Source organism: Loxodonta africana, chromosome X (genome assembly GCF_030014295.1).
Source record: "Loxodonta africana isolate mLoxAfr1 chromosome X, mLoxAfr1.hap2, whole genome shotgun sequence".
Lineage (NCBI taxonomy): Eukaryota > Metazoa > Chordata > Mammalia > Proboscidea > Elephantidae > Loxodonta > Loxodonta africana.
Window position 1 is genome coordinate 60,153,525 of NC_087369.1, and position 21,342 is coordinate 60,174,866.

Consider the following 21,342-nt stretch of genomic DNA (forward strand, 5'->3'; position numbering starts at 1 on the left):
TTCAAGTCCTCTTCACTTTCAGCAAGCAAGGTTGTGTCATCTGCATAACACAGGTTGTTAATGAGTCTTCCTCCAATCCTAATGCCATGTTCTTCTCCATATAGTGCAGCTTCTCACATTATTTGATCAGCATACAGATTAAATAATTATGGTGAAAGGATACAACCCTGACACGTACCTTTTGTGACTTTAAAACACGTAGTATCTCCTTGTTGTGTTTGAACTACTGCCTCTTGATCTATGTACAGGTTCCTCATGAGCACAATTAAGTGTTCTGGAATTCCCATTCTTCACAATGTTACCCATAATTTGTTATGAACCACACAGTCTAATGTCTTTGCATAATCAATAAAACACAGGTGTTAACACCATTCTTGTATTCTCTGCTTTCAGCCAGGATCCATCTGATAACAGCAATGATATCAATCATTCCAAGTCCTCTTCAGAATCCAGCTTGAACTTCTGGCAGTTCGCTGTTTATGTACTGCTACAGCCATTTTGAATGATCTTCAGCAAAATTTTACTTGTTCAATAACTTTTGCCTTCAGTTGGATCACCTTTTTTTGCAATAGGCATAAATATGGATCTCTTCCAGTCAGTTGGCCAGGTAGCTGTCTTCCAAATTTCTTGGCATAGATAAATGAGCACTTCTAGCACTGCTGTTGAAGCATCTCAATTGTTATTCCTTCAATTCCTGGAGCCTTGTTTTTTGCCAGTGCCTTCAGTGCAGCTTGGACCTCTTCCTTCAATACCATCAGTTCCTGATCATATGTCACCTCCTGAAATGGTTGAGTGTCGATCAATTCTTTTTGGTATAGCGTCTCTGTATATTCCTCCCATCTTCATTTGATGCTTCCTGTGTTGTTTAATATTTTCCCTGTAGAATCCTTCACTATTGCAACTTGAGGCTTGAATTTTTTCTTCAGTCCTTTCAGTTTGAGAAATGCCAATCGTGTTCTTCCCTTTTGGTTTTGTAACTCCAGGTGTTTGCACATGTCATTATAATGCTTTACTTCATCTTCTCGAGCTGCCGTTTGAAATTTTCTGTTCAACTCTTTTACTTCATCTTTTCTTCAATTTGCTTTAGCTACTGAACATTCAAGAGCCAGTTTCAGAGTCTCTTCTGACATCCATTTTGGTCTTTTCTTTCTTTCCTGTCTTTTTAAAGACCTCTTGCTTTCTTCATGTATGATGTCCTTGCTGTCATTCAACAAACTGTCTGGTGTTTGGTCATTAGTATTCAATGCCTCAAATCTATTCTTGAGATGGTCTCTAAATTCAGGTGGGATATACTCAAGGTTGTACTTTGGCTCTCGTGGTGTTGTTCTAATTTTTTTCAGCTTCAACTTGAACTTGCATATGAGCACTTGATGGTCTGTTCCGCACTCTGCCCCGGCCTTGTTCTGACTGATGATATTGAGCTTTTCCATTGTCTCTTTCCACAGATGTAGTTGATTTGATTCCTGTGTATTTTATCTGGCGAGGTACATGTGTATAGTCACTGTTTATGTACATGAAAAAAGGTATTTGCAATGAAAAATTTGTTGTTCTTGCAAAGTTCTATCATGCAATCTCTGGCATTGTTTCTATCACCAAGGCCATATTTTCCAACTAATGATCCTTCTTCATTTCCAACTTTTGCATTCCAATCACCAGTAATTATCAACGCATCCTGATTGCATGTTCAGTCAATTTCAGACTGCAGAAGTTGGTAAAAATCTTCAGTTTCTTCATCTTTGGCCTTAGTGGTTGGTGCATAAATTTGCACAATAGTCATAGTAACTGGTTTTCCTTGCAAGGTGTATGGATATTATGCTATCAGTGACAGTGTTTTACTTCAGTAAAGATCTTGACATGTTCTTTTTGACGATGAATACAATGCTATTCCTCTTCAAGTTGTCATTCCTGGAGTATTAGACCATATGATTGTCTGATTCAGAATGGCCAGCACTGGTCCATATCAGCTCACTAATGCCTAGTATATTGATGTTTATGCATTCCATTTCATTGTGATAATTTCCAATTTTCCTAGATTCAGACTTTGTACATTCCATGTACTGCTTATCAGTGGATGTTTACAGCTGTTTCTTCTCATTTTGAGTCGTGCCACATAAGCAAATGAAGGTCCGGAAAGCTTGACTTCATCTACTTCACAAAAGTCGACTCTACTTTGAGGAGGCAGCTCTTCCCCAGTCATATTTTGAGTGCCTTCCAACCTGAGGGGCTCACCTTCTGGCACTATATCAGACAATGTTCCACTGATATTCATTAGGTTTTCACTGGTGAATTCTTTTCAGAAGTAGATTGCCAGGTCCTTCTTCCTAGTCTGTGTTAATCTGGAAGCTGAGCTGAAACCTGTCCACCATGGGTGGCCCTGCTGGTATTTGAATACCAGTGCCATAGCTTCCAGTATCACAGCAACACACAAGTCTCCACAGTATGAGAAACTGACAGACAGGTAGGGAACATTCATTATATCAACAGATATTTTCTGAAGGACTACTGCTTGAGATAGTATACCATTGACCAATGGACAAAGATCCCTACCATTAAGGAGCTTATATTCTAGCAGGGCCTATGGGGGAAAAAGAGAAATAAGCATTAAACATAATAAATAAGTAAATCACATAGTTAGATGATAATTGCTACAAAAACAGAAAAGGAAATTTAGTACAAGGTAAAGGGAATCAGGAATATCTGGAGTAGAGAAGGAAAGATGAGTGAATGTAGTACTATATAATACAGTTTTCTGGGTAGGCCTCACTGAGAAGGTGAAAACAGAGCAAGGACTTGAGGGAAGTCAGGGAGCTAGTCACACAGATATGGATGAGAAGCATTCTGGGCAACGGGAATATCTAGAGCCAAGGATCTGAGGAAGGATCCTGACTGACATAATCCAGAAGCTGCAAAGAGTCCAGCACAGCTGTAGATGACTGATTGAAGTGGAGAGTGGTAGGGGTAAAGTCAAAGAGGAACCAGGGGTCATATCTTGCAGAGCCTTCTAGATCTTTGTAAAGGATTTAGCATTTTACTCTGACACATGAACATAATAAGCATAAGAGTTATAGATATTGAATTAGATGTACAGAGTACAGTGTCAGTGAAAAGGAGCGACACGACAGTCAGTGAAGTACAGGTACTGGCCAAAGAAGTAGGAGAAATCAACGAGTGCTGCCTCCTTTTGAGGCTGGAAGAGCTCACCTGGACTTGACAATTCCATTGCTCATCATGCCCACATCCTTGACTCTGCACATCTATGCCATTACTCACAAAATCACATAATTAGCAGTCCTGAATTCATCTAATGATCCATCAATTAAACAAGCAGAAATATTGGCAGGGTATTTTGTGTTTCAATTGCTTTGTATCTGAGAAGCTTTTGGTGAATTATCTGGTATAGACCAGTGTGAAGCTGTATCTGCAGTTGAAAGAAAAAGTGTCCAAGGTACATAATGTAGCAAAGAAATTGGTAACATATGGAGGTTGATTTGAAAGACAAAACCCAGCCCCCTCTCTGGAGAGAAAAGTCATGTATGGACCTCCGCTATGTTCATGTATTTTTCATTTATTGTTGCTAAAAAATGATTAACGGTTACAATAAGAATTTCCCTTTATGATGCATGTATCTTGTATCATGATCTTTCATTCAATAAATGTATTTTGAATCCTGGCTGGACACCATGTCCCAGGCATCAGGCTGACTCATGGAGAACAGATATGCTTCAGGCTGTGTCCCAGCCGTCAAATTTCTCACAGATAAACATAGATCATTACAGAGCTCCTATAATTAGAATTATGACAGAATTAAACTCAAGGTAGCCTGGAAAAAGTATTCCTTGTTGTTAGTTGCTGTTGAGTCGAGGGTCCCTGGGTGGCACAGTTAAGTGCTTGACTACTAGCTGAAAGTTGGCAGTTCAAACCCACCCAGAGTCACCTTGAAAGACAGGCCTGGAGGTCTGCTTCAGAAAGATCACTGCCTTGGAAACTCTATGGAACAGTTCTACTCTGCATACATGGGTTGTCCATGAGGAAAAACAAAGGAGGGCAATTTAATCCTAGTGTTATGCATGAGTGAGCACAAGTGGTCAGGAAAGCCTTTTCAGGAGAGGTGAGGCTAATGAAGTAGGCACATTTATGATTCCCATTTTATAGAAAAGAAATATTAGGATCAAAGTTATTAACTTGTAAAGGTTGCATAAGTACTAAGAAAAAAAATTCTAGCTCAGCTGTTTTACAAAACATCATTTATTGTTTCCTCATTGACTGCTATGAAAATCGCATCCCTTGTCTCCGATTTCCTTCAAAATACCCTGAAAGTCTCAGGTATGTCACGGTTCCTCCCCTGAAAGCTGTGCCCAGCTGTGAGTATTGTAGGGTTCTGAGACGGTCTTTAACTCTATCCGAGGTTACACCTATTTCTGGAGAGCTTCTCTCTCTTAGGATTGTACCCTACTTAAAAGTGAGCCACAGAAGAGTGGCTCCAGCTTCCACACCTTTCTCACTAAGGCACCCAACTTTCCACATAAATGCTTCTAATTGTGACTGTCACTTTCTAATCTACCTGCTCCTTGCTAACTTAGACAAAATACAGAAATATGTATCTCAGAACTTGCTGGTTTCAGAGCAGATCTTCTCAGCTTTGATCCTGGGTGTCCTAGGACTTTACGTGGAAGCTATGTTCTCTGGGGTGCCTGCGTTTTTCAGGTAGAAGTGACTTTGAGAGGAAGAAGGCCATCAACAGGAATGACAACTACATCTGATTAACTTCTGACGTATGTGAAATGTGTCATGGTGAGTGGAAGAGGATTGTCTTTAGAGTCAGAGAGACTAAGGGGTGAATCTCAGCTCTACCACTTACTGGCTTAGTTACTGAAAGCCATCACAACCTGTTTCTTAATCTGTTGAAGGAGAATTTGGATACTCACTTTTCAGGTAAATAAATAAAAATTGCAAAAAAAAAAAAAAAGCAGATCGTCAATGAAGATTAGCAGAATTATCTGTTCATGTGCATGCCCCAGCAGATTGTGAACTCCTCCAGGGCAGACACCCTGTCTTATTCTTCCTTGTGTCCACCAAATGCCCAAAATTATGTTGTGAAATTCTGAAAAAAATATTTGAAAATTTAATTGCTATTGTATTAACCCTGTTTAAGTTGTGGATCTCCTTATCCAGCAACATGCTATGACTTTGTCAGTAGGAGGCCAGCCTATACTTTGTTCCATATTATAATGCTTCTATTCCTCTCCCGTCCAGTAAGTATGAGCCCAGCAGAGATATATTGCATAGGCATAATCTGATGTGGAACTAATGGGATAGACTATAAAATGGCACCTCTGGTGAGACAAGAGGATAGATAGTACCCGGTAACTGTGAAGTAGACCTGTGATGTGCTTGTTAGGGCCGTTTTGATAGCTTTCTCCCCACCCTAGACACCAGCCCAATCTCCTAGCTTTGCTACAGTGCCTCTTTATTTAGATCTTCTTTCAAAGCTCTGAGGAAAAGTTTGTTCATTTCCTACTAAGTCTTAATCATTTTTTTTGATTCTTTGGTATTTTACTTGTTTTGTGGTGGTTGATATTGTGAATGTCATCATTTTTCCCCTCCCCTTATATTTTCTACATGACCAATGGGTGTGAATTATTAGTGTGCATGAAAGGCATTGATATTTTAAATATTAATATTCCATTCTACCATGAAAAAATAACATTTTTTACATTGTTTCTTAGGTGTTTTCCAAGAATATACTCTTATTATCTGGAGATAATGACAATTTTGTCTTCTTTATCAAAATGGTAGGCTTTTTCTCTTTACAATCTCATTATATTGGAAAGGACTTCTAAGACAATGTCAAATAATACTGTAACCAAATGCAGGATCTTGTCCTGTCCTATTAGCCGATCAAAACAAGAAGGACACCATACCACCAGTTGCAAGCGAAAAAGAAAGTAGAAATTTATTGTTTGCACAAACAAGGAGCAACGTGGGGCCTAGCAGCCAAAAGACCACACACTCCCCGCCCCAGGGGAGCCTGGAGCTTTTATGCCCTCCAGTCCCCAAGAGGCAGGGATCCGCGCCCAATATCCAACGCCCTGATCCCGCCTATGCCCATATTTGGAGATCCAGGTGCAGTGTCATGTTGCAAAGGAAGGGACCCTTTGCTTTTCAAATGCGCTCGGATGCATCTGTGGGCCAGAGAACACCTTCCTCTTCCCTGGAGTTCAGGTCCAGGTTCAAGTTCGGGACATGGCTCCCCAGGTCCTGCCCATGCGCCAAGATGCTGGTTTGTGCATGCCTGGGATTCCAGCTCCAAATTCAAACCTTGGTCACGGCTGAGGCGCAATCAGAAACTGCAACTTGGCGGGCTGCGAGGGAGAAAATTGTAGCAGAGTGGGGGAAGCCTCAATATAATACTGATTATAATGTATTTTCTCTAGTCATTTAACATCATTTTGTGTATTTGTGAATATGAACACACTGAGGAATATAAAAAAAATAGTCTGCCAAAATCTGTTTGCCTAAGTTTTTTTGTTTGTTTTTTAGTCAGGTGTTGATTTTTTTTTCCAAGTGTTCTTTGAGCATCCATATCTCTACAATATGGTCATATAATCCAGTTGCAGTATTATCTGTATTTACTGAAGTCATTCTTTTTATCTCTCCATTTTATCCTTTTCTTCGTATATGACCCATACGTTTGTGTCATATTATGCCTACATATTGCCAGGTGTTTGTTGCCATTTTAAATATAATCACTTTTACCAGTGATTTCGGGTGTAAATGGAGTTGACCAGATTCTGGGAAACTGAGCTAAATTGTACAGTTTAAATTTAATTTATTTTTAATTACTAATTTCTATTTCCATTTCAGGCTCAATTTCCCCTTGATGAAGGGATTATTTCATTGAAAAAGGAATTTTTCGTGATCCTTCTTGGCTTATGCCAACAGTATGTCAGGAAGAGAGAGACAAAGATGCCTAACTTGCAACACGACAAAAGTTAAGAGCATCAGAGGTCTTTTATAAGGCTACTCTTAGAGCAGGGAAAAAAGAAGAAATAAAAATGAAAGAGAAGGTTTTAGGTTGTTAAATCTTTGGCTGTGGGGGTGCCACTTCTTGGTCAAGAGGACATGATGACCCAATGGAGAGAGTACCAAGTGCCCTTGCCAAATTCCATGCCCTGAGATTAAAAAAAATCAAATGTTAAATATGAAGGGATTTCCATAGGCATGTTTTCCAAAACTCCAATCAGTGCTCTCAAAGTGAAAGGCAGAAAAAGATAGTGTGGGGATTCTTGGGATTTAATAAAACGCTACTTCCAGTGGTTCTCCAGTTGTTAGGTGCAGGGGTAGACTAACCAGTGAGGAGGGTAAGCACTGGTTTACCCTAAGCAAGGTATGCATGGGCTTAATTGTGTTTACTTACTAATCTGTAGTGCACAATTTCACATGGGTTTCACCATATCTCCGCTTATTGGGTAGTCAGTCTCTGGTTAGGTGTGTATCAATCAAAGTGCCAGGAGCTGAAACAAGTAGGAGAGTTTACCTAGAAACAGAAGTGAGGTAAGAGCTAAGTGGGGGTTGAAGAAAAATGTTAAGTTATTGTCTTTGGCAAGATCTCCGGCACGGTTAAGAACCCACTGAGAAATAAAACTGCATAATGTGACTCAGCAACGATTCGGTAATATTTTGCCCCAAAATACTTCGACCATTCTGACAAAATAAGGGTCTTCCTACAAATGAGTTAGTGTTATCCATTACAGGTGGTAAAGATGATGGCCTTGACGCTATTTTGTGCAAAATGATGTTGCCTGTGTTTTTTCCAAACTGGCGAGGAGGGTGAGAAGGGTCCGGCCGCTCCACTGCCACGTTTAGCTGAAAGGCAGACGTGGAAAGAATCTTGGCGAAAGTCGGGATGCAGTGAATCTAACTCGGCGTAAGATTCCTACCTCCAGGCGCCCAGCGCCTGCGCAGTGGGCCTGAGGCTTCGCGAGGTGCGAGAGCCCGGAGACCCCCGGGCTGGAACGCGCAAGGGGATAGGAACGCGGAAGCGCACGGGTTTGTGCCTCACCTCACTCAACCCCAGCCTGGGGCGACGGAGGACGGGAAAGAGCGAGGGAGACCTGTCGAGAGTTGTGAACTTCCGGGTGGCAGCGGCTGGGATGCCGGTGCCGCCCCTCCACTCAGTCATCTGGGATATTGTGAGCTGCGCTGGCTGGCCGCCCCGAAGACCAGACCCATTGACTGACGTACCTCGCCTTCTCCCTCGGGTCCCCGCCCCCACCCCCGCCTCATCTTTCCCTCAGCTCCCCTGAGTTCGCCGGCTGGACGCCTCTGTCCCCCCTCCCCTCGCCTCGGCCCTTTCTCTTCCCAGCACTTCGGCAGGTTGGCTGCGGCGGTGGCTGCTGGGCCCCGCGTCGGCGACCCGAGCAGCCGCTGCAGGATGAAGTGTAAGCCGAACCAGACGCGGACCTACGACCCAGAGGGGTTCAAAAAGCGGGCGGCATGCCTGTGCTTCCGGAGCGAGCAGGAGGACGAAGTGCTGTTAGTGAGTAGCAGTCGGTATCCAGACCGCTGGATCGTGCCGGGCGGGGGCATGGAGCCCGAGGAGGAGCCCGGCGGTGCGGCAGTGCGAGAGGTGTACGAAGAGGCGGGAGTCAAGGGGAAGTTAGGCCGGCTCCTGGGCGTATTCGAACAGAACCAAGATCGCAAACACAGAACGTATGTGTATGTACTGACGGTCACTGAGATCCTGGAGGATTGGGAAGATTCGATCAGCATTGGGAGGAAGCGAGAGTGGTTCAAAATCGAAGATGCCATCAAGGTTCTCCAGTGCCACAAACCGGTACATGCCGAGTATCTGGAAAAACTCAAGCTGGGCGGTTCTCCAACCAGTGGAAGCTCCTTGGCGCCTTTCCTGCCAGATAGCGATGCCTAGTATGTACTGCTCCTGCACAGACTTCTGATTTTCCACCTACCTTTTTAAAATAAATGGAGATCTTGGCTGCTAACCAAAAGGCCCTAAGTTTGAATCCACCAGCCGCTCCTTGGAAACACTATGGGGCAGTTCTACTTTGTCCTATAGAGTTGCTATGAGTCGGAATCCTCTTGGTGGCAACGAGTGTTTTTTGTTTGTTTGTTTTGTTTTTAAATAAATAATGCCTGGAGCACCTCTTATGCCATGTGAGATCTCACAGGGAGGAGGGAAGCTTCTTTTGTGTCCTTGGCAAACTTCTGAATCATGCTTGCAAACTGTCTCATTTGCCAGGCAGGGTTTTCAGACAGTTGGCACGTTTTTCAGATGCTTTGAAAATCCTTTCTTGGTAAGCCAAAGCCACATGAGATTTTTTTTTAAGGCACCTTAATTGCTCACCCCTCCTTTGTGGGGAGTGGTTGTGCGTGTGTGGTTTTTCCTTCACATGTCTGTGTGTGATCGTGCATGTGCATTTTTGATACCAGTCTAGTGGTTTGTTTTGTAGTGGAGGCCTTTAAAATCCCATCAGTTTGATTGTATGGACATCTTTTATCTTTTTTTCCCAAAGGTGGTTTCTCATTTACAGCATTAGCCCTTTTTAGCCAGCCCTTCTATGGTGGGAATTGGTTTAAAAGCTCAGTTTTGAATAATTTAAAAAAAAAAACTAAAGAAAATCTCTAGTTTGTGCTTTCTGCACTTAACAATAATTATTTCTTGAGAAATGTGATCTAATATGCCTTTTTCAGAAATTTCTTAGGCTTTTCCTATGCACATCTTTTGATTTTCAAAAAATTTTCACAATTGGTAATTTCTTCACTGCTGACTTGGAAGGCCATTTCCCTTACAGTTCAAGTGTAGTTTAACAAAGCATTACCTTATAGAGTGTCCCTGGGTGGTGCAAACAGTTAAGGTGCATGGCTGCTAACTGAAAGGTCGGCAGTTTTGGTCCACCCAGAGGTACCTCAGAAGAAAGGCCTGGTGATTTACTTCCTAAAATTCAGCCATTGAAAAACCCTGTGGAGGAATACAATTCTACTCTGACCCACATAAGGCCATCATGAGGCAGAATCCACTAGCAAGCAACTTAAGGTTGTTGATGACCTTACAAACCCCAAAACCAAACCCATTACAGTTCAGTAGATTCGACTCATAGCAACCCTATAGGACAGAGTAGAACTGACCCATAGGGTTTCCAAGATTCGAACCACTGCGCTACTGGGGCTCCTGTACCTTGCAGAGTAGATATTTCTGTGGGAAAGGTATTGTTAGCCAAACATATTTTGGTATATACACCTTATCATGAAAACTCCATTGCCTCTTTCTCCTGGTTCCCTATAAAAACCTTGATTCACTCAATAAAAATAAGCTTCTGAAAAAATGTTATTTCCCATTTTTTTAATTTAGTGACATTGCAGTTAAGCTCCCCTGGCTAGCAGTAGCCACAGGAATGGAATCTTACATGGTGATTGCATTTCAATTGACTGAAGTAGCTTTCTTGGTACTCAGTGTAACAGATTTCTCAAACTGTTAGGACACCTGAACAATCTCAAGGATCGTGGATAAATATTTTGTCTTGTATGACCAACTTTTTTAGGTGCTGAATTAAGAACTAGATTTATCTTGATACTTGCTTGAAATCAGGAATCCCATCTGAAGTACGTAGGTCTCCCTTCTGGAACTCCCTGTTTCTACAGCCATGTCAGAAATCGGGTAGAGGGAAAGCCTACTTCGTGAAGAGGGTACTGGGGATGGAAACATCATTCCTAATTGTTAGGGCAACCTGGAATACGTCATGTCTCTTAAAAAGATTGTTGGTAGTTATTTTGTGTGAAATAACTTTTTTTTTTTTTGAGTCACTGTAATGCACTGTGTTTTAAGAAATTTTGAGTTTTACTCTGTAAAGTGTAGATTCCTCATATGGAACTCCGCTCTGGGGAAGGTTAAGAAAAAACCTACTTTGTGAAGAGGGTATGGGTAGAAGATATCTTTCTACGTAGTATATTTAACATCTTAAGAATGTTCCATAGTCCAATAAAGTATAAAATGGACAAAAAATGTAATTTAAGTGTTTTGTTATTTCACAAATTAGAACACAATGGTAAAATTGAATGCTGTTTATTATTATTTTAACTTTGGTGCTGCGGCTGTTTTCAGAATAAGATCTTTGCCATATATAAATACAGCTAAAATCCACATTATAGTTAACAAAAATTAAATTAATGCAGTCAAAGGAATGAGTAGATTTGAAAATGAGTAAATTTTTAAAACCAATTATGTAATTTCATATTCTAAATTAGACAATTATGTTTCTTGTGCAGAAAGACATGTCTTGCTGTTTTTAAACATACTTTTTAAATCCCACAAGTTGACCTTTCCTATTCCAGTATTTGAAATCTATTAGTCTCAGTAGCCTGAGATTCTTTAAATTATACACTACCAGAGGGGAAACTGTATTATTGTGTTGTGATTGTATTTCATACATAAAACTGTCTCCATCTAAAATGCTGCCACAAATACCTGGGAGATTTAATTCATACATGACATTTTTACAGGTGATAATACACAACCTTTTTTTCTTTTTTTTTTAACTTTTGAACTATGTACTCGAAAAGAACAGTGTTGATGTTAACCAACTATTAAGAGTTGCTGGCTTGTAAATATTTTACTGTATTTTGTTCAGAATCATTTGGATTGAATGTTGCCATTTGACAGGATTTTCTTCAGTGATCAGATATCTTCAATTTATGTAATTAGTAAATTTCACAAGGCTTTTTATTCTAAATTACACCAGAACATTTTATAATTATTACTCTTCAAGGTAAACTTTCAAATTCACACAGGTAGTTCTTGCTAAATATGCTCCTGGACAGTCTAGAAAAAATTAAGTAGAAGTGTCCAAGTAGATGTTTGCCTTAAAAAGAATAATTTTTTAAAATCAGGCTAAAACAGTTAACACACAGACAATAAATTGGCGGTGCCTATAATCACCATCTTCCAAAAGTTTGATTCACAGTTGGGATTGCCTCCTTAAGAGCCATTACATAGCACTTATTCGTTATCTGGAGCCCTGGTGGCGCAGTGGTTAAGAGAGTGGCTGCTAACCGAAAGGTCAGCAGTTTGAATCCACCAGCTGCTCTTTGTCAACCCTGTGGGGCAGTTCTACTCTGTCCTCTGCTATGAGTCAGCTTTGACTTGATAGCGATGGTATTTGTTATTTATGTGATGATTGCACTGAAATTGTGTAGTTGAATTTTTCAGCCCACCACCCCCTAAAAAAAGCAAAAAAAGCCTACTCTTATCCCGAAGAAATGTTTTGAGAACACATGTTGGAATAAAGGTAATATTGGTATGCTTGATACACATTTGCCTTGGATATCTAATGTATCATATACAGTGTTTTCTAAGAAACCAGTATTGTGTTGATCAGATCATTGTTGAAAGAAATAACCCTGAAAGGGGATAGGAGGTGGCTATAAATATTTTTAATTCTTTTGTATTTCATTAGAAATGTAAAGTTTTCAACATTTTTGTATTTTGAAACATCAAATCAAAATTTAATATATAAGTTTAAGCAGGAACAGACAGCTTATAAAGTGACAGCAACATTTGAGGGCTTTTCTGAGGGTTTTACCCTGATTAAAAGAACTCTGAAGCTGGAGCTTATCCTCTCATTTCCCTTTTTGTGTAATGGAATCATAAGAGCACCAATTCCACCATCAATAAATGTTAATTGGCAATGGGATTTGAATTTTTTTTTTTTTAGTACTAACAGCTGGCCAGAACTTTTCTTTTTCAGTGTTCCTTTTGTGGAATCACCAGGCAAAACAAGAAATATTTTCAGCATCACTCTAACGTAATCATCTTTCTGAAAAATTGGCCCATTAGACTATGAACACTTTTTTTAAAAAATAATTTTTATTGTGCTTTAAGTGAAAGTTTACAAATCAAGTCAGTCTCTCACACAAAAACGTATGTACACCTTGCTACATAGACCCAATTACACTCCCCCTAATGATAGACCCTGCTCCCTCCCTCCACTCTCTCTTTTTGTATACATTTCACCAGCTTCTAACCCCCTCCACCCTCTCACTTCCCCTCCAGGCAGGAGATACCAACATAGTCTCAAGTGTCCACCTGATCCAAGAAGCTCACTCCTCACCAGCATCCCTCTCCAACCCACTGTCCAGTCCAATCCATGTCTGAAGAGTTGGCTTCAGGAATGGTTCCTGTCCTGGGCCAACAGAAGGTCTGGGGGCCATGACCACCAGGGTCCTTCTAGTCTCAGACCATTAAGTCTGGTCTTTTTATGAGAATTTGGGGTCTGCATCCTACTGCTCTCCTGCTCCCTCAGGGGTTCTCTGTTGTATTCCCTGTCAGTGCAGTCATCGGTTGTAGCCGGGCACCATCTAGTTCTTCTGGTCTCAGGCTGATGTAGTCGTTGGTTCATGTGGCCCTTTCTGTCTCTTGGGCTCGTAATCACCTTATGACCTTAGTGTTCTTCATTCTTCTTTGATCCGGGTGGGTTGAGACCAATTGATGCATTTTAGATGGCTGCTTGCTAGCGTTTAAGACCCCAGACGCCACTCTTCAAAGTGGGATGCAGAATGTTTTCTTAATAGATTTTATTATGCCAATTGACTTAGATGTCCCCTAAAACCATGGTCCCCAGACCCCTGCCCCTGCTGCGCTGGCCTTCGGAGCATTCAGTTTACTCAAGAAACTGCTTTTGGTTTAGTTCCATTGTGCCGACCTCCCCTTTATTGTGTGTTGCCTTTCCCTTCACCTAAAGTAGTTCTTATCTACTGTCTAATTAGTGAATACCCATTTCCCACCCTTCCCCCCTCCCCCCTCTCCTAACCACAAAAGGGTGTTTTCTTCTCACATTAAACTATTTCTCAAGTTCTTATAATAGCGGTCTTATGCAATATTTGCCCTTTTGCAACTGACTAATTTCACTCAGCATGCTTCCAGGTTCCTTCATTTATGAAATATTTCACAGATTCATCACTGTTCTTTATCCATGTGTAGTATTCCATTGTGTGAATATACCATAATTTGTTTATCCATTCATCTGTTGATGGGCACCTTGATTGCTTCCATCTTTTTGCTATTGTAAACAGTGCTGCAATAAACACGGGTGTGCATATGGTAGTTCTATTTCTAGCTTTTTAAGGAAGTGCCAAATCAATTTCCGAAGTGGCTGTACCATTTTACATTCCCACCAGCAGCGTATAAGTGTTCCAATCTCTCCACAGCCTCTCCAACATTTATTATTTTGTGTTTTTTGGATTAATGCCAGCCTTGTTGGAGTGAGATGAAATCTCATTGTAGTTTTGATTTGCATTTATCTAATGGCTAATGATCGTGAGCATTTCCACATGTATCTTTTAGCTGCCTGAATGTCTTCTTTAGTGAAGTGTCTATTCATATCTTTTGCCCATTTTTTAATTGGGTTATTTGTCTTTTTGTAGTTGAGTTTTCGCAGTATCGTGTAGATTTTAGAGATTAGGCGCTGATCAGAAATGTCATAGCTAAAAACTTTTTCCAGAGTGTAGGTAGTATTTTTATGCTTTTGGTGAAGTCTTTGGATGAGCATAGGTGTTTGATTTTTGGGAGCTCCCAGTTATCTAGTTTTTCTTCTGCATTCTTAATAATATTGTATGCTGTTTATGCCATGTATTAGGGCTCCTAACCTTGTCCCTATTTTTTCTTACATAATCTTTATCGTTTTAGATTTTATATTTAGGTCTTTGATCCATTTTGAGCTCGTTTTTGAGCATGGAGTGAGGTATGAGTCTTGTTTCATTTTTTTGCAGATGGATATCCAGTTATGCCAGCACCATTTGTTGAAAACACTGTCCTTTCCCCATTTAACTGTTTTTGGGCCTTTGTGAAACATCAGCTGCTCATATGTGGATGGATTTATGTCTGGATTCTCAATTCTGTTCCATCGGTCTAAATATCTGTTGTTGTACCAGTATCAGGCTGTTTTGACTACTGTCAGTATAATACGTTCTAAAATCAGGTAAAGTAAGGCCTCCCACTTTGTTCTTTTTCATGTGGGGCCTCTTTCCCTTCCATATGAAGTTGGTGATTTGTTTCTCCATCTCATTAAAGAATGTCGTTGGGATTTGGATCGGAATTGCTTTAAATGTATAGACTGCTATCGGTAGAATGGACATTTTTATAATGTTAAGTCTTCCTACCCATGAGCAAGGTATGTTTTTCCACTTATGTAAGTCCCTTTTGGTTTCTTGCAGAAGTGTATTGTAGTTTTCTTTGTGTAAGTCTTTCACATCTCTGGTAAGATTTATTCCTAAGTGTTTTATCTTCTTGGGGGCTACTGTAAATGGCATTGATTTGGTGATTTCCTCTTGGACGTTCTCTTTGTTGGTGTAGAGGAATCCAACTGATTTTTGGATGTTTATCTTGTAACCTGATACTCTTCTGAACTCTTCTATTAGTTTCAGTAGTTTTCTGGAGGATTACTTAGGGTTTTCTGTGTGTAAGATCATGTCATCTGCAAATAGAGATAATTTTACTTCTTCCTTGCCAGTCTGGTTGCCCTTTATTTCTTGATCTAGCCTAATTGCTCTGGCTAGGACCTCCAACATAATGTTGAATAAGAGTGGTGATAAAGGGCATCCTTGCCTGGTTCCCGACCTCAGTGGGAATGCTTTCAGGCTCTCTACATTTAGGGTGATGTTGGCTGTTGGCTTTGTATAAATGCCCTTTATTATGTTGAGAAATTTTCCTTCTATTCCTATTTTGCTGAGAGTTTTTATCATGAATGGATGTTGAACTTTGCGAAATGACTTTTCTGCATCAATTGATAAAATCATGTGATTCTTGTCTTTTGTTTTATTTATGTGGTGGATTACATTAATTGTTTTTCTAATATTGAACCATCCCTGCATACCTGGTATGAATTCCATTTGGTCATGGTGAATTATTTTTTTGACATGTTGTTGAATTCTATTGGCTAGAATTTTGTTGAGTAGTTTTGCATCTACCTTCATGAGGGATATAGGTGTATAATTTTCTTTTCTTGTGGTGTCTTTATCTGGTTTTGGTATCAGGGATATGGTGGCTTCATAGAATGAGTTTGGTAGTATTCTGTCCTTTTCTATGCTCTGAAATATCCTTAGTAGTAGTGGTGTTAACTCTTCTCTGAAAGGTTGGTAGAACTCTGCAGTGAAGCCGTCCAGACCAGGGCTTTTTCTTGTTGGGAGTTTTTTGATTACCTTTTCAATTTCTTCGTTCGTTTTGTATCTATTTAGTTGTTTTACCTCTGTTTGTGTTAGTTTAGGTAGGTAGTGTGTTTCTAGAAATTCATCCATTTCTTCTAGGTTTTCAAATTTGTTAGAGTACAATTTTTCATAGTAATCTGATATGATTCTTTCAATTTCAGTTGTGTCTGTTTTGATATTGCCCATCTCATTACTTATTCGGGTTATTTGCTTCCTCTCCTGTTTTTCTTTTGTTAGTTTGGCCAGTGGTTTATCAATTTTGTTGATTTTTTCAAAGAACCAGCTTTTGGTCTTGTTAATTCTTTCAATTGTTTTTCTGTTTTCTATTTTTTTTTATTTTATTTAGTTCAGCTCTAATTTTTATGATTTGTTTTCTTCTAGTGCCTGTGGGTTTCTTTTATTGTTCTCTATCTGTTCAAGTTGTGGGGATAATTCTTTGATTTTGGCCCTTTCTTCTTTTTCTCTGTGTGCATTTATTGATATAAGTTGACCTTTGAGCACCACTTTTGCTGTGTCCCAAAGGTTTTAATACAAAGTGTTTTCATTGTCATTGGATTCAATGAATTTCTTTATTCTATCCTTAATATCTTCTATAATCCAGTCTTTCTTGAGTAGGGTATTGTTCAGTTTCCAAGTGTTTGATTTCTTTTCCCTGCTTTTTCTGTTATTGTTTTCCACTTTTATGACCTTATGGTCAGAGAAGATGCTTTGTAATATTTCGATGTTTTGGATTCTCCTAAGGCTTGCTTTATGACCTAATATGTGGTCTATTCTAGAGAATGTTCCATGGGCACTAGAAAAGAAAGTATACTTGGCTGCTGTTGGGTGGAGTGTTGTGTATATGTCTATGAGGTCAAGTTGGTTGATTGTGGCATTTAGATCTTCCTTGTCTTTATTGAGCTTCTTTCTGGATGTCCTGTCCTTCACTGAAAGTGGTATGTTGAAGTCTCCTACTATTATTGTGCAGCTGTCTATCTCACTTTTCAATGCTGATAGAGTTTGTTTTATGTATCATGCAGCCCTGTCATTGGGTGCACATATACTTAATAGGATTATATCTTCTTGGTGTATTGTCCCTTTAATCATTATATAGTATCCTTCCTTATCCTTTCTGATGGATTTAACTTTAAAGCCTATTTTGTCAGAAATTAATATGCCACTCCTGCTCTTTTTTGATTGTTGTTTGTTTGATAGAATTTTTTCCATGGTTTGAGTTCTAGTTTGTTTGTGTCTCTAAGTCTAAGGTGTGTCTCTTGTAGGCAGCATATAGATGGATCTTGTTTTTTAATCCATTCTGCCACTCTCTGTCTCTTTATTTGTGCATTTAGTCCATTTACATTCAGGGTAATTATGGATAGGTATGAATTTAGTGCTATCATTTTGATGTCTTTTTTTGTGTGTTGTAGACAGTTTTTTCCCACTTAATTTTATGTGCTGAGTAGATTATCTTTATATATTGTCCTTTCCTCATATTCGTTTTTGTTGATTTTGTTTCTGCTGAGTCTCTATTTTTTTTCTTGTATTTTAAATTGATGAGTAGGATAGTTTGTCTCTTTTGTGCTTACCTTGTTATTTACCCCTATTTTTCTTTTAAATTTAAACCTAAGTTTTATTGCTTTGTATTGGCATATCTTCCACTCCATACAGAAAATCTATGATTTCATTTCTTAAAAAAAAAAAAAAACTTAGTCCCTCTTTATCGTTTTAATGTTGTCTTCTTTTATGTAATAACATCTCTGTTACCCTTTTTGGGCTTTTATATATATATATAATCTTCCTGTATTTTTTTTTTTCCCTGTCTGGGTTGACTTCTGATTGCTCTGCCCAGTGTTCTAGTCTTGGGTTGATACCTGATATTATTGATTTTCTAACCAAAGACCTCCCTTTAGTATTTCTTGTAGTTTTGGTTTGGTTTTTACGAATTCCTTCAACTTGTGTTTATCTGGAAATGTCTTAATTTCACCTTCATATTTAAGAGACAGTTTTGCTGGATATATGATTCTTGGCAGGCAATTTTTTCCTTCAATTTTTTAAATATGTCATCCCATTGCCTTCTTGCCTGCATGGATTTTGCTGAGTACTCCGAGCTTATTCTTATTGGCTCTCCTTGTAGATGACTTTTCGTTTATCCCTAGCTGCTCTTAAAATTCTCTCTTCATCTTTGGTTTTGGCAAGTTTGATTATAATATGTCTTGGTGACTTTCTTTTAACATCTACCTTATGTGGAGTTCGGTGAGCATCTTGGATAGATATCTTCTCATCTTTCACGATATCAGGGAAGTTTTCTGCCAACAAATCTTCAACAATTCTCTCTGTATTTCCTGTAATCCCTCCCTGTTCTGGTACTCCAATCACTTGTAGGTTATTTCTCTTGAAAGAGTCCCACATGATTCTTAAAGTTTCTTCATTTTTTTAAAATTCTTTTATCTGATTTTTCTTCAAATATATTAGTGCCAAGTGATTTATCTTTGAGTTCAGAAATTCTGGCTTCTACTTGCTCAATTTGGTTCCTCTGACTTTCTATCAATTTGTCTACTTTTGTAATTTTATTGTTAATCTTCTGAATTTCTAATTGCTGTCTGTCTATGGATTTTTCCAGCTTATTAAACTTTTCATCATGTTCCTGAATAATCTTTCTAATTTCTTCAATTGCTTTTTCTGTGTGTTCCTTGGCTTGTTCTGCATATTGCCTCATTTCCTTCCTGATGTCTTGAAGGGTTTTGTATATTAAACTTTTGTATTCCGGCTCTGGTAATTCCAGGAATGCACTTTCATCTAGAAGATCCCTGTATTTTTTGTTTTGAGAGCTTTTTGAGGTGATCGTGGCCTGTTTCTTTATGTGACTTGATATTGACTATTGTCTCCAAGTCACCTATAAGTTATTGTATTATTTTATGCTTGTTTACTGTGTTGTAGCTTCTTCCTTTGTTTTGTTTTGATATACCCAGATGGGTTGCTTGAGTGAGCTAGCTTGATTATTTTCGCCTTTGGATCTCTGACATCCTGTCAGCAGATGGCTAGAGCTGTTTTCAGGTACATCAGTCTAGAAGCCCATTCAGTTTTCTTGTATGAATTCAGCTCAGGTATCCAGGTAGCTGATCATCAAGTGTGTGGTACAGACTCTGTCGTACTGTCTTAGAGGGGCAGGAGTGATTGGTGTAGGTATTGGTATCTGATTGCAGCAGGGCATCATGCTCTGAACAAGGCAGGGGGCTGAGAACTGACCCCCGAGTGTTTCTGAGGAAAGCCTGTCCTTGTTACCTAGACTGTGCAGGTGGGTGGGTCCTGCAGATGGACCATCAGCACCCAGTATTTTTTGGTTTTAAGGACTGGGAGGTGCCAGTTACCCTTGGACCCCTGTCAAGGGTGACTGGGTGACCTGAGTGGAGCTACCAGTCCTTAGGTCCCTGATGTGGGTAGGTGGGGACCTTGTTTAATAGGTGAAGCAACATCAAACATCATACACTCATCTCTCCATCGCACAGCTGAAACGGTTGGAGTCTGCCAACAAGGGCCTATTCTTCCAAAATAGGCCCATACAGGTCCATGCAGAAAGGAAAGGTGGTCAAAGTCCACGGACAGTTTATGCTTGGACAGGTGCTGCTTCTGTCCTGATCTCCCCCAGTTAGTGGAGCTAGCAAATTATCTTTTCCCCCAATTGCAAATTTTTTCCTTCCCCAATGCTGGGAGGATGACTGTAGGTGCTCAACAGTGCCTGTCTCAAGCTCAGGGAATTTAGCCACTGAATCCGGCTTGGGGATGGGTGGATGCGGTAAAATATACGCAAGTACTTAGCTTTTGCCAGGAGCGCCGTTCTTCTCAGGTTCGGGAGGTGTGAGTAGGCTGTGGCTTGCTGCTTCTCCCTGAGTAAACTGAGTCCGAAGGCTAGTACCAGCCTGCCGCCGCTGCTCTGGGAATGGTGCCTGAGCGCTCCCTGCAATTCAGTTCCGGTAACTCCTCTCCGCTTCTGAACAGTCTCTTCCTCCCCCTTCCCCTCAGCTCATTTTCTAAGCTTGCCTTTGAAGCTCAGGTCTACCAGCGTGTTATAAATACATTCGTTTCACTTGTTTTTTCCTGTCTTTGTTTAAAGAGGGCTCGCTGGAAGCGTCTGTCTTTTCTGCCATCTTGGCTCTGCTTCTAAACTATGAACTCTTTATGGACTAAGACCCAGCCTGGATTTTCCCTACATCCTCAAAGCCTAGAAGAGTGGATGGAATTTCTAATCTGCAGATTAGAAATGTCTGCTGCCATTGTATTCCTGATTTCTTAGCTCCATGATGTACCTGGTATAATACATTACTCTCTCAGGCTTGCATTTTGCCTCACAGCAGAACTGCATTGGATAATTCACTGAAGCCTTTCCCAATACAAAGTGGTTGATGAACAGAGTAGGCCCTCAATAAATATTTGTTGACTAGAAAACTGATAAGGCAATAAAGCCCTATTAATAAGGTTTTTTTTTAGGTGAATGGCATAGGTGTTATTCAAATTGTCTTTGAAAGAATCAAGCATGTGAACCCAATGATGAATGGAATTGTGAAGCACAGGTAAGCTCTTTCACCCTTCCAAGGACACAGCTCATCCTATCCTGTTGGACAATTCTTCCCTGTCTATTATAATCGCTATTCTCCTGGTTGTTGCATTACTGTTGTATCTGTACAAGCTTCTAATTTGGCACCTGCAACCTTTTCATGCTTTTATGATCGTGTGTCTGTATTCCCCACCAGACTACGTTTTCTTAGTCTTTGAATATATCTAGCATACAATACTTTGCTTGAAACCTGGTAGACATGACTGAAGGTTTTTTTTGAAAAAAGAAAATAATTAAATTTTATAATGACACTGAGTGGTAAAACATTCTCCTTCTAGTCTGGTGTAAGTATAGTAAGTCTGTCTAACATATATGACTTTTGTGTATCACGTGTTACACAACCATTTCAAGGCAACTGTGAGATATTAGAGAACAAAGATTCTCACTCATATTGCTTTTTCATCCCAGATAATTATGTGTTTCCTGATGGCAGTACACTACACCACCTGTGAAAATATATTTGTCAGAATTTTGAAGCTGAATCTGATCATGCCTCTAGACTTAATTCCTAATCTATAGAAAGTGCAGGTGACAGA

General features: G+C 39.8%; 1 protein-coding gene across 1 annotated transcript; it reads left to right on the plus strand.

Moving 5' to 3' along the window:
* The first annotated feature begins 8,079 nt into the window (after positions 1-8,079).
* On the plus strand, positions 8,080-11,126 carry LOC100661589 (diphosphoinositol polyphosphate phosphohydrolase 3-beta). Its single transcript, XM_064278292.1, has one exon. The coding sequence runs from the start codon at positions 8,435-8,437 to the stop codon at positions 8,927-8,929; it is 495 nt and encodes a 164-aa protein (XP_064134362.1). The 5' UTR covers positions 8,080-8,434; the 3' UTR covers positions 8,930-11,126.
* The last annotated feature ends 10,216 nt before the right edge of the window (positions 11,127-21,342 follow it).